This window comes from Corythoichthys intestinalis, chromosome 12, assembly GCF_030265065.1.
Source record: "Corythoichthys intestinalis isolate RoL2023-P3 chromosome 12, ASM3026506v1, whole genome shotgun sequence".
NCBI classification, from domain to species: Eukaryota; Metazoa; Chordata; class Actinopteri; order Syngnathiformes; family Syngnathidae; genus Corythoichthys; species Corythoichthys intestinalis.
In genome coordinates this window covers 13,573,365-13,587,955 of record NC_080406.1, presented here as the reverse complement: position 1 = coordinate 13,587,955, position 14,591 = coordinate 13,573,365, and the positions used below count along the sequence as shown (strand labels likewise).

The 14,591-nt window shown below is 40.4% G+C and overlaps 1 protein-coding gene across 6 annotated transcripts in view; it reads right to left on the bottom strand.

Annotated features, from left to right (window-relative positions):
* The window catches only part of LOC130927384 (obscurin-like protein 1), a 58,689-nt gene extending 45,521 nt beyond the window's left edge, over positions 1-13,168 (bottom strand). For all 6 annotated transcript variants that reach the window (XR_009066395.1, XM_057853185.1, XM_057853187.1 and 3 more), the window contains exons 1-5: positions 12,365-13,168; positions 5,816-6,932; positions 851-1,120; positions 432-692; positions 38-349 (exon numbers count right to left, since the gene is read on the bottom strand). Coding sequence is in view for 5 of the 6 variants with exons in the window: in XM_057853185.1 (XP_057709168.1) it covers positions 38-349; positions 432-692; positions 851-1,120; positions 5,816-6,827 (1,855 nt within the window). In the remaining variant the exon portion in view is untranslated. The remainder of the gene's footprint in view (positions 1-37; positions 350-431; positions 693-850; positions 1,121-5,815; positions 6,933-12,364) is intronic.
* Between the last annotated feature and the right edge of the window lie 1,423 nt (positions 13,169-14,591).

Sequence of the window (14,591 nt, the reverse complement as noted above, 5' to 3'; positions counted from 1 at the left end):
AAATCATCACCCACATTTATTGATGAAGTAAACTTACCTAAGTGTACCGCTTTAGGGAACTCCACATTGTTGCTCTTTCCGTATTTGTTGACACTACAGATGCGAAATCGATAATCTGCCTCGCAAGGCACGCTATCACCAAGGATTTCAACTGAGGTGGCCGAGTCAGTGGTCAGACACTGTACCCACTCCTGTGAACCTGTCCCCACTTCTTGCCGCTCCAGTACATAACCGGAAGGAGGGTTCTTGCGCGAGTCCTGGGCTGGAGTCCATGAAAGAAGCGCTGCATTTGCACGCTCTGTATTGATCTGCACTCCCACTGGACAACTAGGAGGACAATGTTTGGCCGCTGAAAGCAGATTAATAACATGAATTATTATGACTAACATTCGGTTATGCTTTCCTTTGTAAGTCTAAACTGTCATCCCTACCCTTCACTCTGAGCTGTGAGGAAGTCTTGGATCTCCCCACAAAGAAAGTCACAGAGCCTGAGTCTTGTGGCATTGTGTTGACAAAAACCAGAATGTGAGTTCGCCCAAAGGATTTCAAGATGGTCTGATGTGTTTCACGCAGCTCCACGCCATCTTTGTACCAGTGTATGTCCATCTCTTCTTTTTCCACTTCAACACAAAAGGCGGCATTCTCTCCTTCCAAAACGTCAACTTTCCTTGGAAGTTTCCGCATAATTGGACCTAAGTACATACAGAGCACACAAGTTATATCAAATAATTAGAAAAAACAAAAACCTTTAAAGGAAATGCTAAATTGTAGTTCAACCAGAATGGATTGTGAGCAACTCGTCTGACCCGCCATTGTTTTTTCTTTTCAGATCTTCTCCATTGTGGCTTACCTTTTACTGCTACCTCGGCGATGCTTCGTCCACCATCAGGCATTTCGCAAAGGTAAATCCCGTCATCATCTACTCCAATGTCGCGGATTGTGAGTCTGCGTTTTGTTCCCCATTCCTCCATTCCATACTTGGCTCCTGGCTGTAATCGTCGATCCTCCAGATACCAAGTGATTGGGACAGAGTCCTCTGGAACTTCACACTCGAGAACTGCCAAGTCCCGCTCCCATACCTCCAGATCAATAAGGGGCTGCTTGAACCGTACAGGTGGCTCTGGCACCAGGAGAAGAAGAGTGCATCTTTGTTCAAATCAGCATTCTCTCGTTAAGATTTTGCCTACTACTTAATAATTCCAATGGAACTCGTCTCAAGATCAATGTCAAATACCAACTCAAAACATAGATGAGAAAAAAATGATTTTCTAGCGCACATCCACAGTCGTCCTTTTAAAGTGATTCAGTTTGTTTGCAATCACTAACCACTCATGTCATATTAAAAGTGATTCCAATAATACAGTGGGACAAATAAGTATTTAGTCAACCACTAATTGTGGAAAATATTAGAGAGGCCTGTAATTGTCAACATGGGTAAACCCCAATCATGAGAGACAGAATGTGGAAAAAAAAAAACAGAAAATCACATTGTTTGGTGGAAAATAAGTATTTGGTCAATACCAAAAGTTCATCTCAATACAGTGGTACCTCTACATACGAATTTAATTCGTTCCAGGACCTTGTTTGTAAGTCGAAATGGTCGTATGTCGAGCAGGATTTTCCCATAGGAATACATTATAATTCCATTAATTCGTTCCAAAGCCTAAAAACATACACTAAATTCTTAATAAATACTGCTGGCACTGTTACAAATGGCAATTAAACATAGAAAAACAAATAAGTTATAAATAAATAATTCAGAATAATATAATAAGAAGAAGAATAATTAATAATTATTCCTGTAAATAATGTAACGAATCGGATTCTAATATGGCGGACACTTTCTACTGTCCCTGAACGCACCGCGAAGCTGACGTCTCAGTGAGATAGGTCGGTGCGGTAGACATAATACTTTCGTTTTCTTGAGAGCAGTCAACTGCTTAAGACAATGGGCGTTTTGTGTTGGATAAGTTCTTAAATAAATGATAAAAACGTGACGAAGCTGGCGATTTCCTTGGCAATGTTACCACAATAATAATTGTCACCTTAACTTATAAATAGTGGCGAACGGTGGTCGGAAGAGGACCATGGAGCTGTATTGTTGAGCCAGTTCAGGGACGCGCACCCCAAGCTCATATTTTTCTATAACTTGCATCTTCATTTCAAAGGTAAGCATCACTTTTTTCCTTGTTTCTCCAACTGTATCAACTTTTTTTGAAAACTGTGTTGATTTCTCACACAAGAAAATCCACCGTGCGTTCGTTTGCAGTGCTGTCAAGTCGTTGTATTTCGAGCATGTCGTCGGATGTAGAAACAAATGGCGAGTCAAATTTTACGTCGGATGTCGAAAAGATTGTGTGTCGAAGCGATCGTATGTCGAGGTACCACTGTACTTTGTTATGTACCCTTTGTTGGCAATAACGGAGGCCAAACGTTTTCTGTAATTCTTCACAAGCTTTTCACACACTGTTGCTGGTATTTTGGACCATTCCTCCATGCAGATCTCCTCTACAGCAGTGATGTTTTGGGGCTGTCGTTGGGCAACACAGACTTTCAACTCCCTCCACAGATTTTCTATGGGGTTGAGATCTGGAGAATGGCTAGGCCACTCCTAGACCTTGAAATGCTTCTTACGAAGCCACTCCTTTGTTGCACTGGCTGTGTGTTTGGGATCATTGTCATGCTGAAAGACCCAGCCATGTCTCATTTTCAATGTCCTTGCTGATCGAAGGAGATTTTCACTCAAAATCTCTAGATATATGGCCCCATTCATTCTTTCCTTTACACAGATCAGTCGTCCTGGTCCCTTTGCAGAAAAACAGCCCCAAAACATTAGTTTTCCACCCCCATGGTTCACAGTGGGTATGGTGTTCTTCTTCGGATGCAATTCAGTATTCTTTCTCCTCCAAACACGAGAACCTGTGTTTCTACCAAAAAGTTCTATTTTGGTTTCTTCTGACCATAACACATTCTCCCAGTCCTCTTCTGGATCATCCAAATGCTCTCTAGCGAACCGCAGACGGGCCTGGACGTGTACTGGCTTCAGCAGGGGAACACGTCTGGCAGTGCAGGATTTGAGTCCCTGGCGGCGCATTGTGTTACTGATAGTAGCCTTTGTTACTGTGGTGCCAGCTCTCTGTAGGTCATTCACTAAGTCCCCCCGTGTGGTTCTGGGAATTCTGCTCTCCGTTCTTGTTATCATTTTGACGCCACGGGGTGAGATCTTGCATGGAGCCCCAGATCGAGGGAGATTATCAGTGATCTTGTATGTCTTCGATTTTATAATAATTGCTTCCACAGTTGATTTCTTTACACCAAGTGTTTTACCTATTGCAGATTCAGTCTTCCCAGTCTGGTGCAGGTCTACAATTTTTTCTCTGGTGTCCTTCGACAGCTCTTTGGTCTTGGCCATAGTGGAGTTTGGAGTGTGACTGACTGAAGTTGTGGACAGGTGTCTTTTATACCGATAATGAGTTAAAACAGGTGCCATTAATACAGGTAACGAGTGGAGCCTCGTTAGACCTCGTTAGAAGAAGTTAGACCTCTTTGACAGCCAGAAATCTTGTTTGTAGGTGACCAAATACTTATTTTCCACTCTAATTTGGAAATAAATTCTTTAAAAATCAAACAATGTGATTTTGTTTTTTTTCCACATTCTGTCTCTCATGGTTGAGGTTTACCCATGTTGACATTTACAGGCTTCTCTAATCTGTTCAAGTAGGAGAACTTGTACAATTGGTGGTTGACTAAATACTTATTTGCCCCACTGTATGTAAACATGTAAAAATACATTTGTTGATGGTGTATGCTTCGAATCAGGTTCATGTGGGAAATAGGATCCCTCTGTCCCATGGTGATCACATGGTCAGGCTCAGTGCTTCCTCAAGAGCTGTTAGTGACTCTTCAGACATTATACCAATGTCAGAATTTACCTCATGATCTCATCTCGTTTTCCCTTCTTGGACATTTCTCACTGACATCACTCTCGCATCAAATGTAAGAAAATCTTTTCTGAGACCCATCACTTGGCCACACACATTTCACCGGTGAAACTGTAGTACAGACTGAGTGCGGGGGTGGATGATTAGTCACATGACTTGAGTCAGTGTGTATCCAATTTAAGAAATGGGCTTGGTAGTAATGAAACTTGAGCTGACTCAGATTTTGAATTACATGACTCAAGAAGTTTTACATTTGAAAGGCTAATTTCAAGGAACTTTTGTCATTTACTTTGTTTTTGAAAAATGTTTTTTGTCGTGTGCACAAACCTGAAACCTAGCAAACACCATTAACAAATAATATAATCCCTGAAAAGATATATAATGTATTTTGATTTAACAGTTAACAGCTAATCTTAAACCTGTCAAACCCAAATCCCCAAAAGGGCTGTGTTTGGCTAAGAAAACAATGTTTTAGATGACACAGAAGATTCTTTGTACCATTTGAAAGAAAAATACATGATTGAGAACTCTATTAACGTGAGTAAATATTGAGTACGAAGTGGCTAATGTGCAAGCATATAGCGTACTGTCATTGAGCAGTTATGGCTTGCTTAACCATAAGCGGATTTCAGGGGGGGGGGGGGGGCCCTGGTGGCCGAAAAGTGTCATTGCATATAAAAGTTGTAAAGCAATAAAACTGCAACAAAAATGAATGAAATTAACAAAAAAATATATTTGCTTTGCATATAATTCTCCCCCACCCCCCAAAATTGGGCGAGGGCAATTTTTAAAATGTTTTTTTTCTTTGATTGAAAATGTTTTTTTTTTTTTGTTGTTGAAGCAACTTTTTTGGAGATTGAATGATTCAGACACAAATGTCCTATCCATAAATGGCCCAAACACAAAAGGATTGCTTTAATCAAAGAAAAGTTTTTCAATGAAAAATTAAGTGTTCAAATGCAAATTTTTCTATCTCAAATATTTTTGTCGCATTTAAAAACGTTTTCTATGATTGAAAATTTTCTTCTTTTTTTTGATTGAAGTGAATTTTCTTTTTGGAAAAAAAAAAAAAAAAACTTTAAGCAGCTTATTTTTTTGATTGAATAATAAAGACAAAAACGTCCTAGCTAAAATGTGGCCCAAACACAAATCAACATTACTTCAATCAAAAATGTTGCTTCAATCAAAAAAACTTGACTCCAATCAAAAAAAACCCCCAAAACAAAACAAAACAAAACAAAAAAAAAATAAAAAAAATAGGCTTTCACATGCAGTTTTTTGAGTTTCAAATTTATTTTTGCATTCAAACACATTTTTTTTTAATTGAATCGACTTTTTTTGGATTGAAAATATATATTTCCATTGAAGCAATTTTTTCTTTGATTGAATAATAAAGACACAAATCTACCTCCACATGGCTCCGCCCAGGGGATACAATTTTTGACAGGAGTAACAACATTGGCGCGACACTGGCGGGCGTACTATATTCAATGGATGACAATCTTGGCGAAAAGTATTGCCTAAGCAGCCTGATTTAGAATTCCCCTCAAAAATGATGGGAAACAAAAAACGCACATTGTCAACTTATTATAATAAATATTCTTGTGAGTTAATTTTATTGCTGACACTGCGTTTCGGGGTGATCAACATGTTGTGCCCCCCCCCCCCGCCCCAAAAGTCAAACTCCGTCTATGTGCTTAACCCATTTAAACATTTGACTTGGCTTGATTGAAATTCTGTTGCAACTGGAATTGATTTCGAAAGCATTTCCCATTGCAACTTGCCCGATACTTGAAGGTAAATGTTTGCGATTTGTTTATATCTCGTGTTTAAGTGGCTTACTCCGAGTTCTGACTGACAGTGTTTTGACTTACCCTTTACAGAGAGGTGTACAGCACTTAGGGTTTGGCCTGCTGTGTTTGAAGCAGCACACACGTAGACACCGTTATCCTTCTGCTTACAGTACAGAACCTTGAGTGTAAAGTATCCTTCTCGATCCTCGTATAACAAATAGCGCCTTCCAGACAGTATCAGTCTGCCGTCTTTTCTCCAAATAATTTCCGGTTTGGGTTTTCCTGTTACAAAACAGCGGAACTTTGCATGTTTCCCTTCTGTCACTGCAAACATTTTTACCCTTGTGGACTTAGTTGTCATGTCGGCTCTGTGTTGATTAGGCATATGCCTGATCCTCTGTTTTCCTTGGTGAGATTTTCTGTGTCCATTTGTGTACCCGTTGCGGTTTCCGTCTTCTTCGTGTCCAGGTCCCGCATCAACAAGCAACACGGCTCCTGCCAAAGCTTCACCAAATTCATTCCTTGCTTTACACGTGTATACCCCTCCGTCAGGCGCGCGAGTCTTAAAGATCTTAAGCTGGAACCATCCTCCATCCTGGTAACCCACGCTGAAGTGAGTGCTTTCAAATATTTCGCTGAGTTTTCTGCCATCCTTTTCCCAGGTCACCTCTGGTCGTGGGCTTCCCCATAGCTTACAGGAGAAGACAGCATCTTCTCCTCGACCTGCTCGAGTGGATAGAGGTTTGATGAGGAAACGTGGTTTGTTCTCCTCTCTCAACTCCAGCTCTTGTGCCTCGCCTTCCACCTTCAGTGTTGCCGCTGCGTATGTTTCACCAATGCTGTTTTTTGCTTTGCACATATACTGACCACTATCCTCAATCGTAACGCCGGTTATGATCAGATTGTAAACGTTTCCATCCTCAAAGACACGATATCGTCCTTGTGGGTCGATCTTCTCATTGTTCCTCTCCCATATGACTGCTGGTCTCGGATCTCCACCGATTTGACACTTCAGGACTGCATCAGTACCGCTTAGCACACCAACTTGCCTGGGATATGCCAGGAAGCGTGGTGCGCCCCCAAATACGTCCATTGTTTCCCTGTCAGCTTAATTTCACCTCAGTTAAAGAGTGCAAAACTTGACAGAACTTTATTCACAGGGCCCTGAGCAGTCTCAGTTCTTTTTCAATTGTAGTTTCTAAAAAGGAGAAAAACACACGATAAATAGGAAAAATCAACGTGAGGCCGCACAAAGTTTGTTTATTTCTGAAAAGTGTCTATGAGCATGATGTTCATTATTTATGCCCCATTGCTTCATATCAAATTGCCTGTTAAATATGATAAACACATCTAAACTCAGTTCCTCCACCCATGACTTGACAAGTGACAACTAGACTGGGTTCTTGCCTGGCTTCTTCTCTGCTTCCACAACTGTAGCTGACAACAACACAAGATTTATTATCGCTATTTTAAGCAGTAGTAGTAATACTAGCAGTCGTCCAGTTGATAGTAGACCTTCATCCCTGCAGCATATTGTAATACCGATGCACTACGACTGCAGTTTTGGCATCAGTGTGACATGCGCTTCTCCAATATCAATTTATCCTTCTCGTTTGAGATGGTTCCCCTCTTCACACCAGATTTTCCAGTTTTTAAACATACCTGTGTTGGTGTGTAAACAATCTCTAATGTTCTCATTATCAACTTTTATTTATTACGTTAATCAATGTGTGAATTAGGTTACTTAAGTCGGTACTTTGGAGGTAGGAAAGTGTTCAAAACAAGTGAAATCCATTTAAGTTAGTTTACCGAGCCATGCACATCACAATTGTCTTTTCTTTGTTTTTAAAGTATATTTACTAAAGATGCAGCGATACCGATACAAGTATCGGCAGGGGGGGCTGATCCGGCCCGAAATGGTGGTATCCGTATCATCGAGTACCAACAAGTCCAGTATTATAACATTAAAGTGCCTGTGACACGAAAAAGCATGTTTATTTCATAATACACACAGTATTTTATGGTCCTGAATGAAATGGGCCGCTTGGATGTGTGTGGAAGCGATTGCTATTTTAGTATTTTGAATCCCGCGCCATGAAAATGAGTGACTTCCGGCAACAGTCTCGAGTTGAGAAAGAGGGTGCTGTGAAGTGTACGAAGGAAGGAGTCCTCTTCACTATACAACCGTACTGTAGTATGAGAAGGACTGATTCAGCTGATTTTGCGGATTAATACGTTTATTTTTTGCATCACGCCAGCCAAACGGCTGCAGAAAAATCTTGCTTTATGAGGGAGACGTGTATGTGCCTTTTTGGAGTTTCAAAAGGTTCCCATTCACCGGTGGATATTGGCCAAAACAAGCCCAACTACTGTGGCACCACGGGACTTATGACGAAGTGAGTAAACATCGTGTTTTGTATTATGTCAAATACTGGGATCATTTTATTTCGGAGGTGGCTTGCATTTTGTGGCTGACATGCTCCTTGTCCCCTTGGCTGACAACCGGCGGCTTGTCGCACATCCCCGCAGCCGGGCGAGCACTATACTTGGCTTTTGCTCTCTTGGTGTGCCCGGTGTTCTGTCAAATTTTCCACTTACAAAGTAAACACTACAAACTTTCTTTAAATAAAGGACTACATACATTTGATCATGGATAGGCATGTAAAAAGTTTTCCTCATGCACATTAGCTGCACAACAACTGCAGCCGCCCTCCTCCGGGGAACGAGCTGTAAATTGCTCTCCGCCGGGCGGTTTGCCGATCAGTGAAGGCAATCGACAACCCAGTTGCCATGTGAAATTATCCGGGCTAGTTATGTGTGATTTTCCGCTTGTAAGACTTTGAAACATCACTCGGTTCGGGTTAGCATGTCAGCTAGCTGTCACGCCTCTTGGTTTGTTTACATTCTCCGAAACCGGGGAAGGGAAATGACATAAGCCCCGATTTAGGTGGCATAAAATATCGTTCGGGAGGTGCGACAGTAAAGGTGAAGTTGACAGTTTTGACCATTATGGAGTAATTTTGCCATGTCGTTTTGAATAAATGGATTTTTATTATTTCATATTCCATTTAGAACAAGACTGTTATTTGTCATGACCATGCCATTTACCGTATTTAGCTATTGGGGAAAAATACTTGGGTAAAAAAAATAATATCCTGTAAAAATATTGGAGTAGAGTTACTAAAACAATGACATTTTGCGGCTCTCTTCGTCACTTTTTCCTCGTTCTGAATAATTCCCCCTCAACGGGCTGACTGGTCCTTCTCAAGCCATTTATTTACCTATTGGGAAAAATACTTGGAAAAAAGAATATCCTGTTAAAATATTGGAGTAGAGAGACTGAAACAATGACATTTTGCGGCTCTCTTCGTCACGTTTTCCTCGTTCTGAATAATTCCCCCTCAACAGGCTGACTGGTCCTTCTCAAGCCATTTATTTAGCTAATGGGGAAAATACTTGGATAAAAAGAATATCCTGTAAAAATATTGGAGTAGAGAGACTGAAACAATGACATTTTGCGTCTCTCTTCGTCGTGTTTTCCTCGTTGTGAATAATTCCCCCTCAATGGACTGCATACTAAATCAGATGAAATCGTGACTCCGCTGACGTCATCCACCTGTTGGGGACGCTACAGCTCTATAATGGTAGGCGTGGCTAACCAGCAGATTAAAAGACTAATTTCTTGTCGTCTGCGCTCTGCCAAATTGTTTTATATAGTCGAATCGTCTCAAAATATGATTCTAATTCACATAATAATCCTATTAAAGACTTTTTTTCTCGTGTCGTACGCACTTTACCATTATAATTTTTTCTCCTGACGCTCACTACACTCTCTGTTGTGTGATGACACGTGATCACTTTGCATGCCAAGCAGCTATCACTATTGGCCTGCTCCAGACCAATGAGAGCGGGCCAATAGCCGCTCTTAACCAATGCCGGTGCAGCTTTTTCATACTGTATGTAGAAAAACTATTGTCGGCCGTCTGGACATATTTCATCTTATAATCTCCGTTGAGTGCAATAACTGAATTCAAAATTTGCCGCCTGAAAGTTGAGAGGTCAAGTTAAATCAGCCAGTTTCAATACCTCGAACCTGATAAAACATTTGAAGACGAAACGTGAACGAACACAAAGAGTTTGAGGCTACAAAAGCAGCAACTGCTACCAAGAGAAAGGTCAGCTCACTTCGTCTACTTTATTTGTCTTTTACTGAAAGAAATGCTGCAGTAATTTGAGACCTGTTTGAAAACCAAAAGTTCTGTACAAGTAAGCAAAGTAAGCTAAACTAAGTGGCTAAGTGTGTGTTGCTGCTGGTGCACAGAGAGGGAGGCTAATAGAGAGACGGGATGCTGTGGTCAATTATTATTTATAATTTCATGAAAGTTGCACTGTTTGGCCTTTGAGAGACAAAACTCAGGGTTTGAAAAATGTATTCATTAGTCATTCATTGTATTTTTACTTTCTTACTGTTGGGCTACTATTATACATGTTTTATTTCACAAATTTAGCACTATTTTGGCCTTTGAGAGCCTAAGGTTTAAAAAAAAAAGTTGTCAGGAATTCGGGCAGGCAGGTGGTGTTGACCCAAATGCAAGGAAACAAAAACACAGCAAGGCAGGTGCGGTGAACTAAAAAAATATTTTAATAATAACTAACAAAAGCACAAAGTACAACCAAAAGGACTGGGGATCAAAAAGGCAATGTTCAAACAAAACTTAGTTATTCGGAGGGACTGGTACATGAGGGCTTGGACAGGACTTGACATTGACAATAACGCAACAAGGAGAGAAAAGAAATTGGGAGCTTATATAAACACACAGAGACAAGGGGTAACGAGACAACGAGGAACAGATGGGTGACACAGAAGGATTCAGGTTGGCGGAAACACTAGAAGCAGGCACAACAGGTGAAATCAATGGGTAATCACAGGAACACACTAGGAGGGAACCAACACAAACTCTAACAATTAAAGTGGTATCAGTATGGAATCGGTACCGGCCGATACTGCACAGTCAGGTATCAGTATCAGGGCAAAAAAATGGTATCAGTGCAACACTAATTTTTACGAAATATAGTTTAGAAATACATCTTCAATGTGATATCTGGGCCAGTGCAATTGAACACTGTGCATACCTTGTCGTATGGGTGGAATTAGGTGGCTATACAGGTTAATCACATCTCTCCCATTTGAAGAAAGAGCATTTTTTCCCCTGCCTGTCACTATATGTAACTGGCATAGATAGATGAACAAAGATGCATTACATGTACTTTGTACTTTACTGATAATTCACATAGGAGAAAAAGGGGCAACTCTGTTGGGAATCCCTTTTACTATTAGAATAGTTATGAAACAATTGCAATTATCCAACCTGTATGCGAGTGCGGTTCATGTTTCCTACCAAGACAATGGTATAAATATTAGGGTTAATTGAATTTGGAGCTGTCAGCATGACTGAAAGACAAAAGAGATTTGGGGGCGTTTAACAGCCACAACATGCAGTTAGTACAGCTGGTGCCGTTTCTTAGTGGGAAAGTGCTAAATATAGTTGAACCTAAATAAAGGGTTGCAGAAGAGTGTGTCAGGTATCACAAAGAAGCTTCTACAACACACGTGCTCTCAGACATGGGGACCAACTTGCCATGTGCCCACCCAAGAGACATTATAGTCAAAATATGCCACACCTCCCTCATACCCTTCATTTTCAACATGGTTAAGAAATTCCACTAACACATGCCACGGTTATCATTATTAGACCCTGAGCACCCGACATGTTTTGCAAGTGCGTGTCACAAAATTTGGTGAACTATTATAATAGGATACAACTTTCTATTGCAGGCTACTATGCTCAAAACTGTCAGAAGTGACCAAGTTGTGTAACGTTGGGCTGGGACTTTGACAAACTTCAATTTGGAAATTTTCTTGTAAGATCCCCATTCAAGAAGAAGGTTTCCCAGACGGGTGGCCGATGCTAATGCTAATGTGGACAGTTCATGGTGTCACATTTTGACAATTTAAAGAATTCACCATGTAAATGACATTTTTATAGCCTGTTCATCACTGCTAAAAGCCTTAATTAGGTCCCGATATTAGTTCCATTCATCTGAAATTACATAATAATAGGATACGCAGTTAAATCTCAAGGACACACGTATGCTCTATTTGCGCAGAGTTCTCCTAGTGCACTGATGTATTTAAGTGAAAAAAACAACAACAGTGCATTTACTTACACATTTTAAATAATGTTGCACATTTAATTACATTGGCAAATTAAGACCTATCGTAAACTGAGGCTCCTTTGTTCATTCAATTCACGTGCCAATATCTTATAGTAGGCAGTATTTTGCCCTTACTATTCAGTTAATTTTCATTGATTTGAGAAGAAAATAAGTAAACGTTAACATACATATTTGCAAGTCTACTTATATCGGTAATTTTTGTAGATTTGGTTGCTAGTAATTTTTGTAGGTTTGTGTTAGTTTTCGGGGACAAAATGTCCTAGGTTGGACTTTGCATTGAAAGTGTCATGAATATTCCCAGTGGTATCTTAAAAAGAGCAGATTAACTCCTGTGTTTACATGTCTGATTTAATTGAAATGACCTCTGCCCCTCATACCCCTCAGATGACCTACCTCGCTTCAGTTGCCAATGACGACCGTCAACATACATTCCGCATTCGCAATCAGTCTTTGAGAGTCGTAGCAGTACCGCGGGTCTCCTGAAGGCAGAGTAATGTCCCAAGTCCACTTCAAATTCATGTTTTCCATCTATTCCAGTGCATGTTGGAAGCTTTCTATTTGGTTCAAGCCCAACTTCAGGCTCCTTGGTGGTCTAGGTTTCGCAACGATCCCCCCCGATCTCTGCGGCGTTCAGCCCACAGACACCCCAAGTGTCATTGTTCGTGGAATACTGTTAAATGCTTTTGCAGCTGCTCCTGTCCCCTAAAAATACTGGCAGCCTCGATGACAGCAGGGAAGATAAGTACGGCACTTCCATTCACTTGCCAGCATGAGCTAAAGATAGTCCAGGTGACCAATACACGGACGACTGCTTGGCTTATGTGAAGCTTTGCATTAAAAATACATGGAGAGGAAAAACCTTCCGGTCTTTTGTATACATATTAACCTTAGTTTAAAAAAATCTAAATTAATAAAACATAATTCTAACTCTACACTGCATTCCCTGTTAGTTTTTTTTTTGTCCAACTAGCATTATGGAACAATAAAACATTAGTCATGAATGAATATGTTTCAGTTTAACACATACTGTACTTAATACAGTCAATATACAGCATCCAGTACCGTTGCTAACTGTAAATGCACTAATTTGAGTCACAAATGAGCAGTATTGGCCAACAAATACTACAACAAGCAACAAGCTAACCAGTACTATTAACTCATTTGCTCCCAAAAATGTATAAATACGTTCTATTTTTAATTGTTTCAGTGTCCCAAAGACGTTAACGTTTTCTTTTTTTTTCAACAAAAGAGACATCTCTGGGTTGTGATTCAATTTAGCTCCAAAGCAAAAAGCTGAAAATCCAATTTAAAGCAACAAAACTGGCCACTGGAGGGCAGTAGCGCATTTCGTAAGACCCACAACTAGAGATGATCGATCGGGTCCGATCAAGTCATTTTCAAAGTATCGGAACCGGCAAAAAAATATCGGCCATGCCTTTTTTTAATATACATATATATTTTTTAATTAAATCGTTTTCTAATTGTATTTAACGTTACAGACATAATATGTTACACTCATCCAGAGTCTTTAGTTTAGGCTTAAGGTAGGGTTATCAAATTTATCCCGATAACGGCGGTAATTAATTTTTAAAAAAATGTATCACGTTAAAATATTTAACGCAATTAATGCATGCACTGCACGGCCCACTCACGCATTGTCGTGCTCAATCTGTAATGGCGCCGTTTTACCTATATAGAGAGATAAAAGGCAGCATAAAATGAGTATAGTGAATTTTGGCAGCCTTTGAAGCCTTTTTTTAATTGGCTAAAGCCTTACAACCCATCTCCGTACGATTAGAAATATCATGGGAAGCAATGTGGGGAAGCAAGGTAGCAATTGATCTTTTTCTTAACACCTTATGTTATTTCCCAACGCAAAGAAGATATATCAATTGGCAGCACTACGCACAGTCATGGTTCCACTTCCCATCATGCATTTGGGCATGGCTACAGTATCATTTACTGAAAGCTCAACAAATACACTAGATGGCAATATTTAGTCACAATATACAAAGTCACAAGTCTTTCTATCCGTGGATCCCTCTCACAGAAAGAATGTTAATAATGTAAATGCCATCTTGAGGATTTCTTGTCATAATAAACAAATACAGTACTTATGTACTGTATGTTGAATGTATATATTCGTCTGAGTTTTATTCATTTTTTTCTTAATGCATTGCCAAAATGATCGGGAAAAATTATCGGGAATGATTGGAATTGAATCGGGAGCAAAAAAAAAAAAGCAATCGGATCGGGAAATATCGGGATCGGCAGATACTCAAACTAAAACGATCGGGATTGGATCGGGACCAAAAAAACATGATCGGAACAACCCTACCCACAACCCTATTCAACGGCAACGAACGGCCAAGCCGCAAAGCCGGGGCGTCGGCATGAAGACGACCGAATGGATGCCAGGCTGCGGACGACCGAACAGAACAACCGGTAGGACGCCCGGGATGCCAGACACTGGACGACCGAGCAGAACGACCGGGACCACTAGATGCCGTTGAGTCCGTGCTGCTCGCGAGCAGAGCCTGCAAAGACAAAAAAAAAAAATTCATCTTTTTGAAACAAGCTGCGATGAGGGAAAAGTTTAACTGGCTGTCGCGGCCACAAT